General features: G+C 39.2%; 1 protein-coding gene across 1 annotated transcript in view; it reads left to right on the forward strand.

Moving 5' to 3' along the window:
* Nucleotides 1–14,784, forward strand: part of ATP8A2 (ATPase phospholipid transporting 8A2) — a 1,256,305-nt gene that overhangs the window by 513,250 nt on the left and 728,271 nt on the right. Inside the window, exon 24 of the mRNA XM_053705572.1 lies at nt 11,261–11,444. Within this exon, the coding sequence (XP_053561547.1) occupies nt 11,261–11,444 (184 nt within the window). The remainder of the gene's footprint in view (nt 1–11,260; nt 11,445–14,784) is intronic.

The raw sequence follows: 14,784 nt of genomic DNA on the forward strand, positions 1-14,784 counted from the left end.
CACCCCTAATCTGCTGCCGACATCGCCGACGCCTGTCTACAATTATTAACCCCTAATCTGCCGCTCCAGATATCGCCGCCACCTAAATAAAACTATTATACTCTAAACTTCTGGCCTCCCACATCACTACCACTAAATAAAACTATTAACCCCTAAACCGCCAGCCCCCCACTTCGCAACAACCAATATTAAACTATTAAACCCTAACGTAACCCTAACCCTAACACCCCCTAACTATAACATAATTAAAATAGTTTTAAATTAAACTTACAATTATTAACTAAATAATACCTATTAACCCCTAAACCGCCAGCCCCCCACATCACAACAACCTAAATTAAACTATATTAACCCCTAACCCTAACACCCCCTAACTTTTAACATAATGAAATTAGATCTAAATTAAAGTTACTATTATTAACTAAATAATAAATACTTACTTAAATACCTACTTATCTGTAAAATAAAACCTAAGCTAGCTACAATATAACTAATAGTTATATTGTAGCTAGCTTAGGTTTTATTTTTATTTCACAAGTTTGTATTTATTTTAACTAGGTAGACTAATCTAGAATAAACTACGAAGGACCCTTAAAAGGTCCATTTGGGGGGCATTGCCCTGAGATAAACAGCTCTTTTGCTAAAAAAAAAAAAAACCACCCCCTAAAAATATACATTACACAAAATAACAAACAAATTATCAAAAATAAAAAAAAATATTCCTATTCTAATACCCATTAAAAAAAACACCCCAGAATAAAAAAACTAATCTAGGATAAAAAAACAATGGCCCTTTAAAGGGCCTTTTGTAGGGCATTGCCCCAAATATATCAGCTCTTTTATTAAAAAATTTTTACAAAGACGCACAAAATTAAAAAAAAAACTATCTAAAAAAACCTAAGCTACCCATTGCCCTGAAAAGGGAATTTGTATGGGCATTGCCCTTAAAAGGCCATTTTGCTCTTTTACTTCACAGACCCTAAACTAAAAAATAAAACCCACCCAATAAACCCTTAAAAAAGCCTAACACTAACCCCCTGACGATCCACTTACAGTTTTTGAAGTCCAGCTTGAATGATCTTCATCCCAGCAAAGACTTCATCCAGGCGGCCTCTTCTATCTTCATCCAAGCGGTATCTTCTATTTTGATCCCGGAGGCACTGGAATTAGCCAATAGAATGAGAGCTGCTTAAATCCTTTTGGCTGATTTGAATAGCTAATAGTATTTAAGCAGTCCTTATTCCTATTGGCTGATTCAAAATTTTCAGCCAATAGGAATGCAAGGGACGCCATCTTGAATCGCGTCCCTTGCATTGAAGATCCATTGTACCGCGGCGACCGTATGAAGAGGATGTTCTGCACCGGATGTCTTCAGAATGGACCCGCTCCGCGCCCGCGGGATCAAGATAAAAGATGCCGTCTGGATGAAGATTGAAGAGGTTGCCTGGATGAAGACTTCTCACCGCTTGGATCAGGACGTCGCCGCCGGGATGAAGATTGAAGAGGCCACCTGGATGAAGACTTCTCTGGGATCAAGATAGTTCAAGCGGGACTTCAAAAACTGTAAGTGGATCGTCATGGGGTTAGTGTTAGGCTTTTGTAAGGGTTTATTTATTTCTTAGTTTAGGGTCTGGGCAGTAAAGAGCTAAATGCCCTTTTAAGGGCAATGCCCATACAAATGCCCTTTTCAGGGCAATGGGTAGCTTTGTTTTTTTTACAATTAGGTTTTTTATATTGGGGGCTGGTTGGGTGGTAGGTTTTACTGTTGTGGAGGGTTTGTGGGGAGCTGATATCTTTGGGGCCATTGGTAGTTTATTGTAGGCTAGGTTTTTTTTTATTTTGGGTGGGCTTTTTTTATTTTGATAGGGCTATTAGATTAGGTGTAATTCTTTTTTATTTTTGATCATTTTGTTTTTATTTTTGTAATTTAGTGTTTTATTTTTTGTAACTTAGTATTGTTTTGTAATTAGATAGTTTGTAATGTAAAAGTAGTGGTAGGATTTTTTAATGTGTAGTTTAGTTTATTTAATTGATAGTTAGTTTAATTTTAGTTTAATAGTTATATTAGTTTAATTGTTAGTTTAAACTTAGTTTTTTTTAATTTAACAGATCTTTTAATTTAATTTAAGATAGGGAAATTGTAATTTTAATATAAAGTTAGGGTGGCGTTATGTTTAGGGGTTACTAGTTTAAATTAGTTTATTGCAATGTGGGGGGCTTTTGGTTTAGGGGTTAATAGTTTTATTTAGTATATTTCGTTGTGGGGGCTTTTGGTTTAGGGCTTAATAACTTTAGTATAGCAGGGGTGATGTGGGCAGACGGCAGATTAGGGGTTAATAATATTTAAATAGTGTTTGCGATCGGGGAGGGCGGCGGTTTAGGGGTTAATAACTTTAGCATAGTGGTGACAATGTTGGGGAGCGACGAAATAGGGGTTAATAAAAAAATTAGTTGCGGCAATGTTGGGAGCGCAGATTATGGGTTAATAAATGTATTTTAGTGTTTGCGATGTGGGAGGGCCTCGGTTTAGAGGTTAATAGGTAGTTTATGCGTGTTAGTGTACTTTTTAACACTTTAGTTATGAGTTTTATGTTACAGCTTTGTAGCGTAAAACTCATAACTACTGACTTTAGATGGCGGTACAGATCTTGTCATTTTAGGCTGTAACTCTCACTTTTTAGCCTCACCGCAAAACTCGTAATACCGGCGCTAGTGCAGTACTGACGTTGCGATCCAGGCTAAAAGGTGTGCAGTACAGCTATACCGACAAGACTTGTAATAGCTGTGGTGCTGTATTAACGCTGAAAATGCCATATTTTCAGTGTTACGAGCCGCAACGCAAAACTCGTAATCTAGGTGACAGTGATTTTGTTACTGATAAATGCTAATTAATACACCTTTCTTTACTTACTGTGATTCCATCGTTTCCTGCCTATAAACATTATGACTTTATGTTGCCTCCCACATAATATAAATCACTACCACTTCCTCTTTTTCCTTTACCTTTTTATCTGCACTTATCTTTAACCCTTTTCTGTCCTATGTCGGAATATATCCGACAAAGGGTTTTACCGCTTGCGGTGCAATGTAGGATATATACCGACATGTTCCCTCTAAGGTGCCGAAGTACCTTACACTCCTGTCATTTAAGTAAGTAAGCCCTGCCCTTCGCCGTGTTTAACAGAGAGCTGTTGTATATATAATCTGAGCTTTTTTGCATCGCCTGCTATCTTGTTTTGAAATATAAAGCTGCATTAAAACATACCCTTCCTGTTCCTCTTTAGTGCGGTGCATTGATCCGAGTCCTGCCCGCAAGTTGTCCCAGACACACCCTCTTCCATTAACTAAAGATGAGTGATGCTGCAGACCACCTGACTATCGTCATTGGTTTAGGGGCGGGCTTAGAAGACCGGGAGTGCTGGGATGGAAGGGAGGCGGCCGAGAGGGAAGCAGCAGCCGCAGTGGTGTTTCAAAAGAAAGTGTCCCAGACCAGGATGCCGGTAACACTATCAGTGTGTGATGCACAAAGAGCGGGCCTGAATTTCACATAAAATAAATAAGACCTGGTGGCACACTTATTCAAAATGTATATAGGACCGGAAACGGTTAATGAAACTATTATATCAACTAGCTAAGGTCACGGTGGATATATTGTAATTTATTTACCTGTATTACTTCATGTATTCATATTACTAGACATCAAGGTTCATGTCAGGCACATACACCTAGATTACGAGTTTTGCTTTACGGTTTTAACGCTGAAAAAATGGCCATTTCAGCGCAAAAACCTTAACACGGCCATTATGAGTTTTGTCGGTATAGCTGTACCGAAAGCATTTTAGCCTATAACGCAACGTCAATCCCGCACTCAAAAAAATTACGTTTTTGTGTGGGATTTCCATAGGGCCGGTATTACAGGTTGTGCGGTGAGGCTAAAATGCTTGCGTTACAGCCTATACCAACACGATCTGTTCCGCTTTCTGAGACCAGTAGTTATGAGTTTTGCGCAACAAAACTGTTACAAAAAATCATAACTAAAGTGTTAAAAAATACACTAACACCCATTAACTACCTATTAACCCCTATTCCGCTGCCCTCCCGCATCGCAAACACTATAATAAAGATATTACCCCCTAATCTGCCGCTCCCTGACATCGCTGCCACTAAATAAAGTTATTAACCCCTAAACCTCTGGCCTCCCACATCACCGTCACTAAATAAACCTATTAACCCCTAAACCACCAGCCCCCACATCACAAAAAACTAAATTAAACTATTAACCCCTAAACCTAACAACCCCCTAACTTTAAATTAAAATTACAATATCCCTATCTTAAAATAAATAAAAACTTACCTGTGAAATTAAAAAAAAAAACAAAGTTTAAACTATAAATTAACCTAACAACTATTACACTAAAATTAAAATAACTACCAATTAAACTAAATTACACGTTTACAAAAAACTAACACTACTAAAAAAAATTAAATCTAAAATTACAAAAAATAAAAAATACTAAATTACAAAAAATAACTAACACTAAATTACAAAAAATAACAAACACTAAATTACAAAAAATAACAAACAAAATTATAATTGATTTTAATAGCCAATAGAATTTCAGTAGCTCTCATCCTATTGGCTGATTTGAACAGCCAATAGGATTTCGGTAATTTCAGTAAGCAGAAAAGATCCTTTACCACCATTCTCTCAGGTTGAGGCTGTTCAGGCAATGCCACAGCCTTCTCCTCAAGTGTCCCAGACTTTATTGGCCTCACATGCAGTACCCTGCAGTTCCTCACAATCTCCTGACGGAGTCTATTTGAATGCTGAAATTGCCGCCCAGGTATCCTCTACGGTATCTGAGGCGCTAGCTGCCATCCCCATGCTTTAGGGGAGGTGTAAGAGGAAAATTAGAGAATCAGATAGTAAGGTTTCTGATCCAGTGCAGTCTAACCAAGTTGCTCTTTCACATATGTCAGAAGAGGAGGATACTTCGTTAGCCTCTGAGGGTGAAATCTCAGATTCAGATAGTATAATTCCTTCTTCTAATGCTGAAGTGGTTTCCTTCAGGTTCAAGCTTGAACACCTTTGTGTTTTGTTAAAAGAGGTTTTGGCTACTTTGGACGACTCCGATACTCCTGTCATTGTCAACCCTAAGAAATCTAGCAATTTAAATTTTGATGTACCCTCTCCTGGAGAGGTGTTTCCAGTGCCAAACCATGCTACGGAAATTATTGCCCGGGAATGGGAGAGACCGGGAATTCCTTTTTCTCCATCTCCAGTCTTTAGGAAGATGTTCCCGCTGGCTGAGTCTATTAAGGAGTCATGGCAGACGGTCCCCAAGGTGGAAGGGGCAATTTCTACACTGGCCAAGAGTACTACTATTCCTATTGAGGATAGTTGCTTTTTCAAACACCCTATGGACAAGAAGCTGGAGGCTTTCTTAAAGAAAATGTATATTTATCAGGGTTTACAGTGGCAACCGGCAGTGTATATTGCTGCTGTGACAAGTGCGGCAGCTTATTGGTTTGACGCTTTGTCTGAGTCTCTACAAGCAGAGACTCCTTTGGAGGAGATACAGGATAAGATAAAGGCTCTCAAGTTAGCCAATTCCTTTATTACTGACGCTACTTTACAGGTCATTAAATTGTGGGCCAAAATATCTGGTTTTGCAATTTTGGCATGTAGAGCACTATGGCTGAAATCTTGGTCAGCTGATGTTTCTTCTAAATCCAAGCTTTTGGCGATTCCTTACAAGGGAAAGACCTTGTTTGGGCCAGGTTTGGCAGAAATTATTTCCGATATCACGGGTGGTAAAGGATCTTTTCTGCCTCAAGATAAGAAGAATAAATTGAAAGGACGTCAGAGTAACTCCGTTCCTTTTGAACTTCAGAGGTAAGTCTTCCCCCTCCACTACCAAGCAGGACCAGTCCAAGCCTTTTTGGAACCCCAGTCATTCTTGGAACAAGGGGAAGCAATCTAAGAAACCCACAGCTGAATCTAAGTCAGCATGAAGGGTTTGCCCCCAATCCAGGATCGGATCAAGTAGGGGGCAGACTCTTTCAGTTTCCCCAGGCTTGGGAACAAGTTTTTCCAGAACAGTGGGCAGTGGATATAGTATCCCAGGGTTACAAGTTAGAATTCAAGACCTTTCCCCCCAGGGGCAGATTTCCACCTCTCAAGATTATCTGTGGACTAGATAAAAAGAGAGGCATTATTGAAATGTGTGAAGGATCTTTTCCTCCTGGGAGTGATAGTCCCACTCCCAATCCAGGAACAGGGTCTCTGGTTCTATTCCAAACTATTCGTGGTGCCCAAAAACAAGGCAACTTTTAGACCTAGTCTAGATCTAAAGTTCCTCAACAAGTTTCTCAGAGTGCCATCCTTCAAGATCGAGTCTATCCGCTCCATCCTTCCTCTGGTTCAGGAGGGTCAATTCATGACGACCATAGACCTGAAGAATGCGTACCTACATGTTCCTATTTACAGGGATCATCATAAATTTCTGAGATTTGCCTATCGGGACAAACGTTTTCAATTTGTAATGCTTCCATTTGGCCTAGCCACAGCTCCCAGAATTTTCTCAAAGTCCCTGGGAGCTCTGTTGGCAGTAATTCGGTCCAGGGGAATTGCAGTGGCACCTTATCTGGACGACATTATGGTTCAGACGCCATCTTTTCATCTAGCAAAATCTCACACAGAGATCTTGTCTTTTCTTTGTTCCCACGGATGGAAGGTGAATTTGGAAAAAATTTCCCTTATTCTGGCTACAAGGGTGGTCTTCTTAGGAACCATTATAGACTCCCATCAATGAAAAATTTTCTGACGGAGGTCAGAAGAGCCAAGATTCTGTCCTCTTGCCAAGCTCTACAATCGGCTGTACGGCCATCAGTGGCCTAATGTATGGGGGTAATTGGTCTGATGGTGGCTTCTATGGACATAGTTCCTTTTGCTCAATTCCATTTGAGAGCGCTTCAGTTATGCATGCTAAGTCAATGGAATGGAGATTATACAGACCTGTCTCAGAGGATAGTTCTGGATCGATCGACAAGAGACTCTCTGCTGTGGTGGCTGTCTCAAGACCATCTGTCCCAGGGGACATGCTTTCAGAGACCCTCATGCGTGATTGTGACTACGGAGGCCAGTCTGATGGGCTGGGCAGTGGTCTGGGACTCGTTGAAGGCGCAGGGGCTCTGATCTCAGGAGGAATCGACTCTCCCCATAAACATTTTGGAGTTGAGAGCGGTCTTCAATGCCTTGATGGCTTGGCCCCAGTTGGCACTAGCCCGTTTTATCAGGTTCCAGTCGAACAACATAACCTCAGTGGCTTACATCAACCACTAGGGGGGAACTCGGAGTTCCTTAGCCATGAAGGAGGTGGCGCAAATCATTCAGTGGGCGGAGGCTCACAATTGCTGTCTATCTTCCATCCACATTCCAGGAGTGGACAATTGGGAAGCGGATTTCCTGAGCAGACAGACTTTCCATCCCGGGGAGTGGGAAATTCATCCGGAAGTGTTCTCCAGGTTAACAACCAAATGAGGGTTACTGGAATTGGATCTGATGGCGTCTCGTCAGAACGCCAAGCTCCCAAAGTACAGTTTGAGGTCGAGAGATCCTCAGGCCTTTCTGATGGATGCTCTGGCAGTTCCTTGGAACTTCAGGTTGGCCTATATGTTTCCTCCGTTTGCTCTCTTACCACGAGTCATTGCTCGGATCAAGCAGGAGAGAGCGTCAGTGATTCTAATAGCTCCTGCATGGCCTTGCAGTATCTGGTATGCAGATCTAGTGGAAATGTCGTCTATACCTCTGTGGAGACTACCTCTGAGGAAGGATCTTCTACTTCAGGGGCCCTTTCTTCATCCAAATATTGTTTCTCTGAAGCTGACTGCTCGGAGATTGAACGCTTGATTTTAGCTAAGCGTGGCTTTTCCAAGTTGGTCATTGAGACCATGATTCAGGCTCGTAAGCCTGTCACTAGAAATATTTACCACAAGACATGGCGTAAATATCTTTATTGGTGTGAGTCTAAGGGATACTCTTGGAGTAGGGTCAGGATTCCAAGAATTTGGTCTTTTCTGCAGGAAGGCCTGGAGAAGGGTTTTTCTGTCAGTACCCTGAAGGGTCAGATTTCTGCACTATCTATTTTGTTGCACAAGCGTCTGGCGGATATGCCAGATGTACAATCCTTTTGTCAGGCCTTGGTCAGAATCAGGCCTGTGTTTAAGTCTGTTGCTCCACCTTGGAGTCTTAACCTTGTTGTCAAAGTTTTGCAACAGGCTCCATTTGAGCCTATGCATTCCATAGATATTAAGTTGTTATCTTGGAAGGTTTTGTTTCTTACTGCTATCTCTTCTGCTCGGATGGTTTCTGAACTCTTAGCTTTGCAGTGTGATTCTCTTTATATCATATTTCATGCAGATAAGGCCGTTCTTCATACCAAGTTTGGTTTTCTTCCTAAGATTGTTTCGTATAGAAATATTAATCAGGAAATTGTTGTTCCTTCTCTCTGTCCTAATCCTTCTTCTCATAAGGAATGTTTGTTGCACAACCTAGATGTGGTGCAAGCTCTTAAATTCTATTTGCAGGTGACTAAGGACTTTTGCCAGTCTTCTGCATTGTTTGTTTGTTTTTCTGGTAAACGTAAGGGTCAGAAAGCTACTGCCACTTCTCTTTGTCTCTGGTTGAGAAGTATTATTCCTTTGGCATATGAGACTGCAGGACACAAGCCTCCGGAGAGAATCACAGCTCACTCCACTAGAGCTGTTTCTTCTTACTGGGTCTTCAAGAATGAGGCCTCTGTGGAGCAGATTTGCAAGGCTGCTACTTTGTCTTCTTTGTACACTTTTTTTAAGATTTTATAAATTTGATAATTTCGCTTTGACTGAGGCTTCTTTTAGGAGAAAGGTTTTGCAAGCAGTGGTGCCTTCTGTTTAGGTTACCTGTCTTGTCCCTCCCTAATCACCTCTAGCTTGGATATTGATTCCCAACAGTAATTGATGATTCTGTGGACTCACCGTATCTTAAGAAAGAAAACAAAATTTATGCTTACCTAATAAATGTATTTATTTCTAGATACAGTGAGTCCATGGCCCGCCCTTTATTTTTTAATCTAATCCTCAGGCACCACTACACCTTGTGTTATTTCCTTTCTCTCCTTTTTCCTTCGGTCGAATGACTGGGGGTTGTGAGAAGGGAAGTGATACTTAACAGCTTTGCTGTGGTGCTCTTTGCCTCCTCCTGCTGGCCAGGAGTGGTATTCCCAACAGTAATTGATGATTCTGTGGCCTCACTGTATCTAGAAAAAATTAATTTATCAGGTACGCATAAATTTTGTTTTTCCCCATGGTATTCTTGGTTTAAGAGATACAGTACCTAGGTAGGTGCCTGGATCACTATATGGCAGGAAATAGTGCTGACATTTAGTGCGCTTGCAATTGGATAAAATTCTTGCAAAACTGCTGCCATATAGTGCTCCAAATACGTGTATCATCCTGAGCTTATGTCCCTACTTTTCAACATAAGATACCAAGAGGACGGAAAAAAAAATGATAATAGAAGTAAATGAGAATGTTCTGAATCATGAAAGAAATATTTTGGGCTTCTTTTTTCTTCTTCACCCATTTTTATGTTATGTGACTGAATATGCTTCATATTTTCTACCTATCATTTCTTATGTTGCAGATACAAAATAAATTGAAAACTTTTTTTTAAATGGTATGCTCTGTCTAAAATTCTTCTAAAATGTTTGAGTTTCATATCCCTTTAACACTGATTCAACTTATTTACTATTGCAAATAATGACTGATTGTTGATGCAGAACTGATAATCCACCTTTTAAAAGCATTTGACACAATAGAAGCTTAGAGAGGGAGGGAAAAGTAAACAAAAGCTCACATAAATTGCCTCCCTAGGAGAAAGTTAAACAAACACAATTTTTAGATGTATTTTACAGCAAAAGGATGCACAATAAATAATGAATGTATATTGCAATAATGTTTTACTTACAATAATGAAACATTTTGGACCAGAGTGGAGCGCACGAGGGTAAGGGGTTTATTGCGGGGGGTTTGCACTTGTCTAACTTACCACTTGTTTTATAAGTTGAAAGTAAATGCAATCGCTTGAGTGCATTTGCGATTTACGCTAGAATGATTACTGCTACTTCAGAGCTCTGGTTAACTATTTTGCAAAACTAAAAAGTTACACAAAACACATTAAAAATACATTACAAAGTATATTTACGCTATCTAATAAAAATTATTACAGAAAATATTAAGGGCTCAAAGATATGAGATCTCAGGTGTTAGAAAAAAAAAGCCAGGCAAAGGGATTTGCATACAAAGAGATGAATGCTCTACCAGGAACGAACAGGAGCTTGTTCTATGGCGAGTTACCACCTAAGAGCAGCCACTTTAAGCCCAGTTTCCTGAAGTAAACCAGTCCGATCCCGCCGAGTAAAGTCAAGCCCCGAAATACCAGGCAATGCTCCGTTATGCGTTGCTAAAAGTCAAGTTTAATGGTCCTTGAAATGTAGGAGCCATATTTTTAGTAGCCAATCAATTATGGTTTTATATAATTATATCAAAATAATTTAGATGCCATAAGTCCATAGTTCCCAGAACTGGTCAAGCCATGCACTGTAATATTTTATAGATGGAAGGGAATGTAAATTTTCACACTGATAAAGTTGGTTATATTTTACCATTTTTAACTAGCTTTGTAGCACACAAGGATACATTTTCAAGTCTTTGAATAGTAAATATTTTGTGTAAGATTTTTGATAGAGTTCTGTGCATTTTCGATCTCTCTGCTCTTGTTGGCTCCAAGCAATTACACGGCATTGTCTCACATATTTAATAGCTCTTGCTAATGCATAATGTAATTTATCACATCTGATGTGCACTAGAAAAATGTATAGATCTAGCAGCAGGGTCAGAGTGATGAAACGGAAAATCCTCTCACATTCCATTATATGGGGATAGAGAGGGTTTTGGATGTCAAGTTGTAAACCTGAGTATGGAACAGTCAGTATAAAAAACTGAGAATTCTTTAAGACTTATTAGAGAATAATTTCATATAACAGAGTTTAAACACATTATTTGACATCTGCTGTAGATATTAAGAAATGAACTCGGGTAGATTCCAAGAAATGCATGATGTGTAGGTCTAAATCTGGTTTACAGCTGTCATTTTGAAAAGACTTATAATTTGTTACTTAACAGTAGCTGACTGACATTTTCTACTCTTGCTTTTCAGAGTGTCTCCGCTGCAGAAATCTGAAATAGTAGACATGGTAAAGAAACATGTGAATGCTATCACACTGGCTATTGGAGATGGTGCCAACGATGTAGGAATGATCCAGACCGCACACGTCGGAGTTGGGATCAGTGGAAATGAGGGCATGCAGGCAACCAACTCCTCCGATTACTCCATAGCGCAGGTCAGAAGCAGCTGTTCTAGGTTGTTGAAAGAGCTATCAGCTGCTTGCTTCCAGTAGGCTGTTCTACACAATCTCTGAATGCTAACATATTGTGTGTGGATATCCACTTTGACGTTTACATCTAAAGCTGACACCTTAAAATCTAGTAATGTACTTTCTACTGTTTGATGTGGCAATTATTATTAGACAGTAATTGCATACTGCTTTGTAGGGTTGAATTTCATTATACCATCTGTTGGATACTAGTAGAAAAGAGGGAATGTTCATGACAGCACTGTCTAAATAACCATCTAAATATGATATATATATATACACAGTATATATATGTGTGTGTGTGTATATATATGTGTGTGTGTGTGTATATATACACAGGGCTTGAACTTTCCAGTGGTCCAATGGTCCCGTACGAGTTAGAAATTGCAGTGGACTACTTGGAATCTTGACTTTTCCCTATTTTTAACATTGAGTGGAAAAGTAACTTTTTCTCTCTGGGCTAGTAGCTTTTAACCCCTGACTAGTAAACCATAGTGATATTTTTCCATATATATATATATATATATATATATATATAAAATGTATATACTGTATGTATGTGTGTGTATACAGGTATAAATCCCAAATGAGAAAAAATCCAGAATTATTCTGAAATCCAATTTTTTTTTTTTTTTTTTTTAAGTACATCCCTGTGTCTTTGGTATATGTGTGTATATATTTGTGTGTATGTGTGTGTGTCTCAGCGATCTTCCTTCATATGGTAAAGGGAGAATAATCAGTTCTTCCATAACATATGAAGGCAGATGTCTATTATAAATATAATCTTTGAATGGAAATTGGTTTAAAAGTGAGTTTTAGCAAAAACAAAGAGAAGCTAATTTTTATGAAGGTTCTTGCAATCTATGGCTTTTTAGCTGACAATTTATTTAAGACAATGGGGTATATTTATTAATCTGCGAGCGGACATGAGACGATGTAGCATATCATGTCCGCCACACATCGATACGCTGTCGGCATTTATCATTTCACCAGCAGTTCTTGTGAACTGCTGGTGCAATGCCGCCCCCTGCAGATTTGCGGCCAATCGGCCACTAGAAGGGGGTGTCAATGAACACGATTGTATTCGATCGGGTTGATTTCTGTCCGCTGCCTCAGAGTAGCCGGAGCAGCTATGGAGCAGCGGCTTTTAGACCGCTGCTACATAACTTCTATTTCCGGCGAGCCTTAAGGCTCGCCAGAAACAAAGGACATCAAGCTCCGTATGGAGCTTGATAAATCGGCCCCATTGGATTCTTAGGTGCTGAATCTCTTGGCCTTAACCACGACCAAACAATGCACAGATTTACAATACTTACAGGAAACAGATTGTTGTTGGAAATATGAGATAGACAACTTTAGTAAAGTTCTAAGGGAACACCTTGCATATATCATTATTTAAATTGCAACCTATTCTGTACATTATTATAACTGAAAAGCGTAGAGATATTTAAAAAAAATCATGTTTTATGCATAATTAGTATTGTAAGACGTATTGTATTAACCTGTGTCACAAGTAGAATTCTATTCCATGTATCTGCAACACATTCTGCTAAGTAATACATTAGAAAAAAAATCCTAAATCCACATCCTAAAATAACATTCAGTTAAAAGCATTGGAACAACAGTCCTGGGACTTGAACTTTCCACCTTTCACATGTAGGTCTGTTGATCAAAGCATTAAACACAGAAGCTATATAGATTCTAACACAGTATAGGAGTCTCAGTATTAACTAACCACTTGTTTTCATGTATCAAGAAATAAATTGATTTAAAATAAATAAATGTGTCTTCTTTTTACATATATGGGAATAATTATCCCATTTCTTAACCATAACTGTCAGCTGGCATCCTGCCTTTCCTACCTGGCATAAACCAAACAAAGAAAATATCAAAATGACCTATTCAATACTAAAATAACTGAAGGTGATGGTAAATTTGAGCGTTTAAAAAAATGCTAGGATTTACTGTCACTAAAAATAAAGTAGTTTCAGTTATCACTTATGAAAAAAAGAATGCTAAACTCACCCAGTCTGAGCCGCGGCAGCTCGCTAAAATCAGAGCCTTAGGCCGCCCACTGCACAGCGCTCTTATTCAATGGGGTGACATTTCCACCTCTAAACCAGTAGCCGTGCTAGCATACAGAACACTGTCAGATGACACGCACAGCTATTGGTTTAAAGGTGGAAACGTCACCTCATTGAGAGAAAAGCACTGTGTCGTGGACGGCCGGAGGCACTGACTTTAGCGAGCTGCCGCAGCACATACGGGGTGGGTTTAGCACCCTTTTTTAAAGATGGTATCTGAAGCTACAGTTTATTTTTAGTGATGGTAAATCCTAGTGTTTTTTAAACGCTCAGATTTACCATCACATTAAAGGAACATATTAGCCATATGCTAACTCAAAGTGATGCAGTATATCTGTAAAAAGCTGAGTAGTAAATACAACTGAAGCAAGATATTTTACCTTAAAATGTCTTTAGTAGCCACTTCTCATTGTAAAGGAACTTTGAGCATCCAATCTGGTTGCTTGTCCCAGAACCAACAAGAAAGCATGAAACTGGTGTGTGCCGGTATTCTCTTGTCCACCTCAGTTCAAGAACGTTTACTATGAAATCTTACAAGATCATGGTGAAATCCCACAAGGTTATGTTGAAATTCAATGGGATCATAGTGAAGCAACTCTGACTTTTAATAAAGAAAAGTGCAGAAAAACAAGGTAAACAAATAAAAAAAAAATATTTCAAGAATAAATGAGAATTTATATGGAGTAACAGGAACCTTTAAAGGGACATTGGGGCTTGATGCCCCTGTTTCAGCAGCAGTTATGAAGCAGCGGTCTAAAGTCTGAGGCTGCGGTCTGCAATCCGCCTGATCCTATACGATTGGGATTATTGACACCCCCTGCTAGCGGCGGATTGGCCGCAAATCTGCAGGGGGCAGCATTCTGGTGAACTGCTTGTGCAATGTTAAATGCAGACAGCGTATGCTGTCGGCATTCAGCGATGTCTGTCGGACATGATACACTATAGCGTATCATGTCGGACAGACATTGATAAATCGGCCCCATTGTATTAAAATATTTTGCCATCAATATGAAAGAGCACAATATTTATTTTATTTTTTTATTTATAAAAATATTTTACCAGGAAGGATACATAAATAAATAAAATAAAAAAGTAGAAAAAAAAAATAGAAAACAATATTGGATGAAATAATTGAAATAATAAAGAGTAAAGAAAAACCAAAACAATCGGCTAGATTACGGGTTTTGGGTTATGAGCGGCTCCAATCAGTCGATAGAATGTGA

Source organism: Bombina bombina, chromosome 3 (assembly GCF_027579735.1).
Source record: "Bombina bombina isolate aBomBom1 chromosome 3, aBomBom1.pri, whole genome shotgun sequence".
Lineage (NCBI taxonomy): Eukaryota > Metazoa > Chordata > Amphibia > Anura > Bombinatoridae > Bombina > Bombina bombina.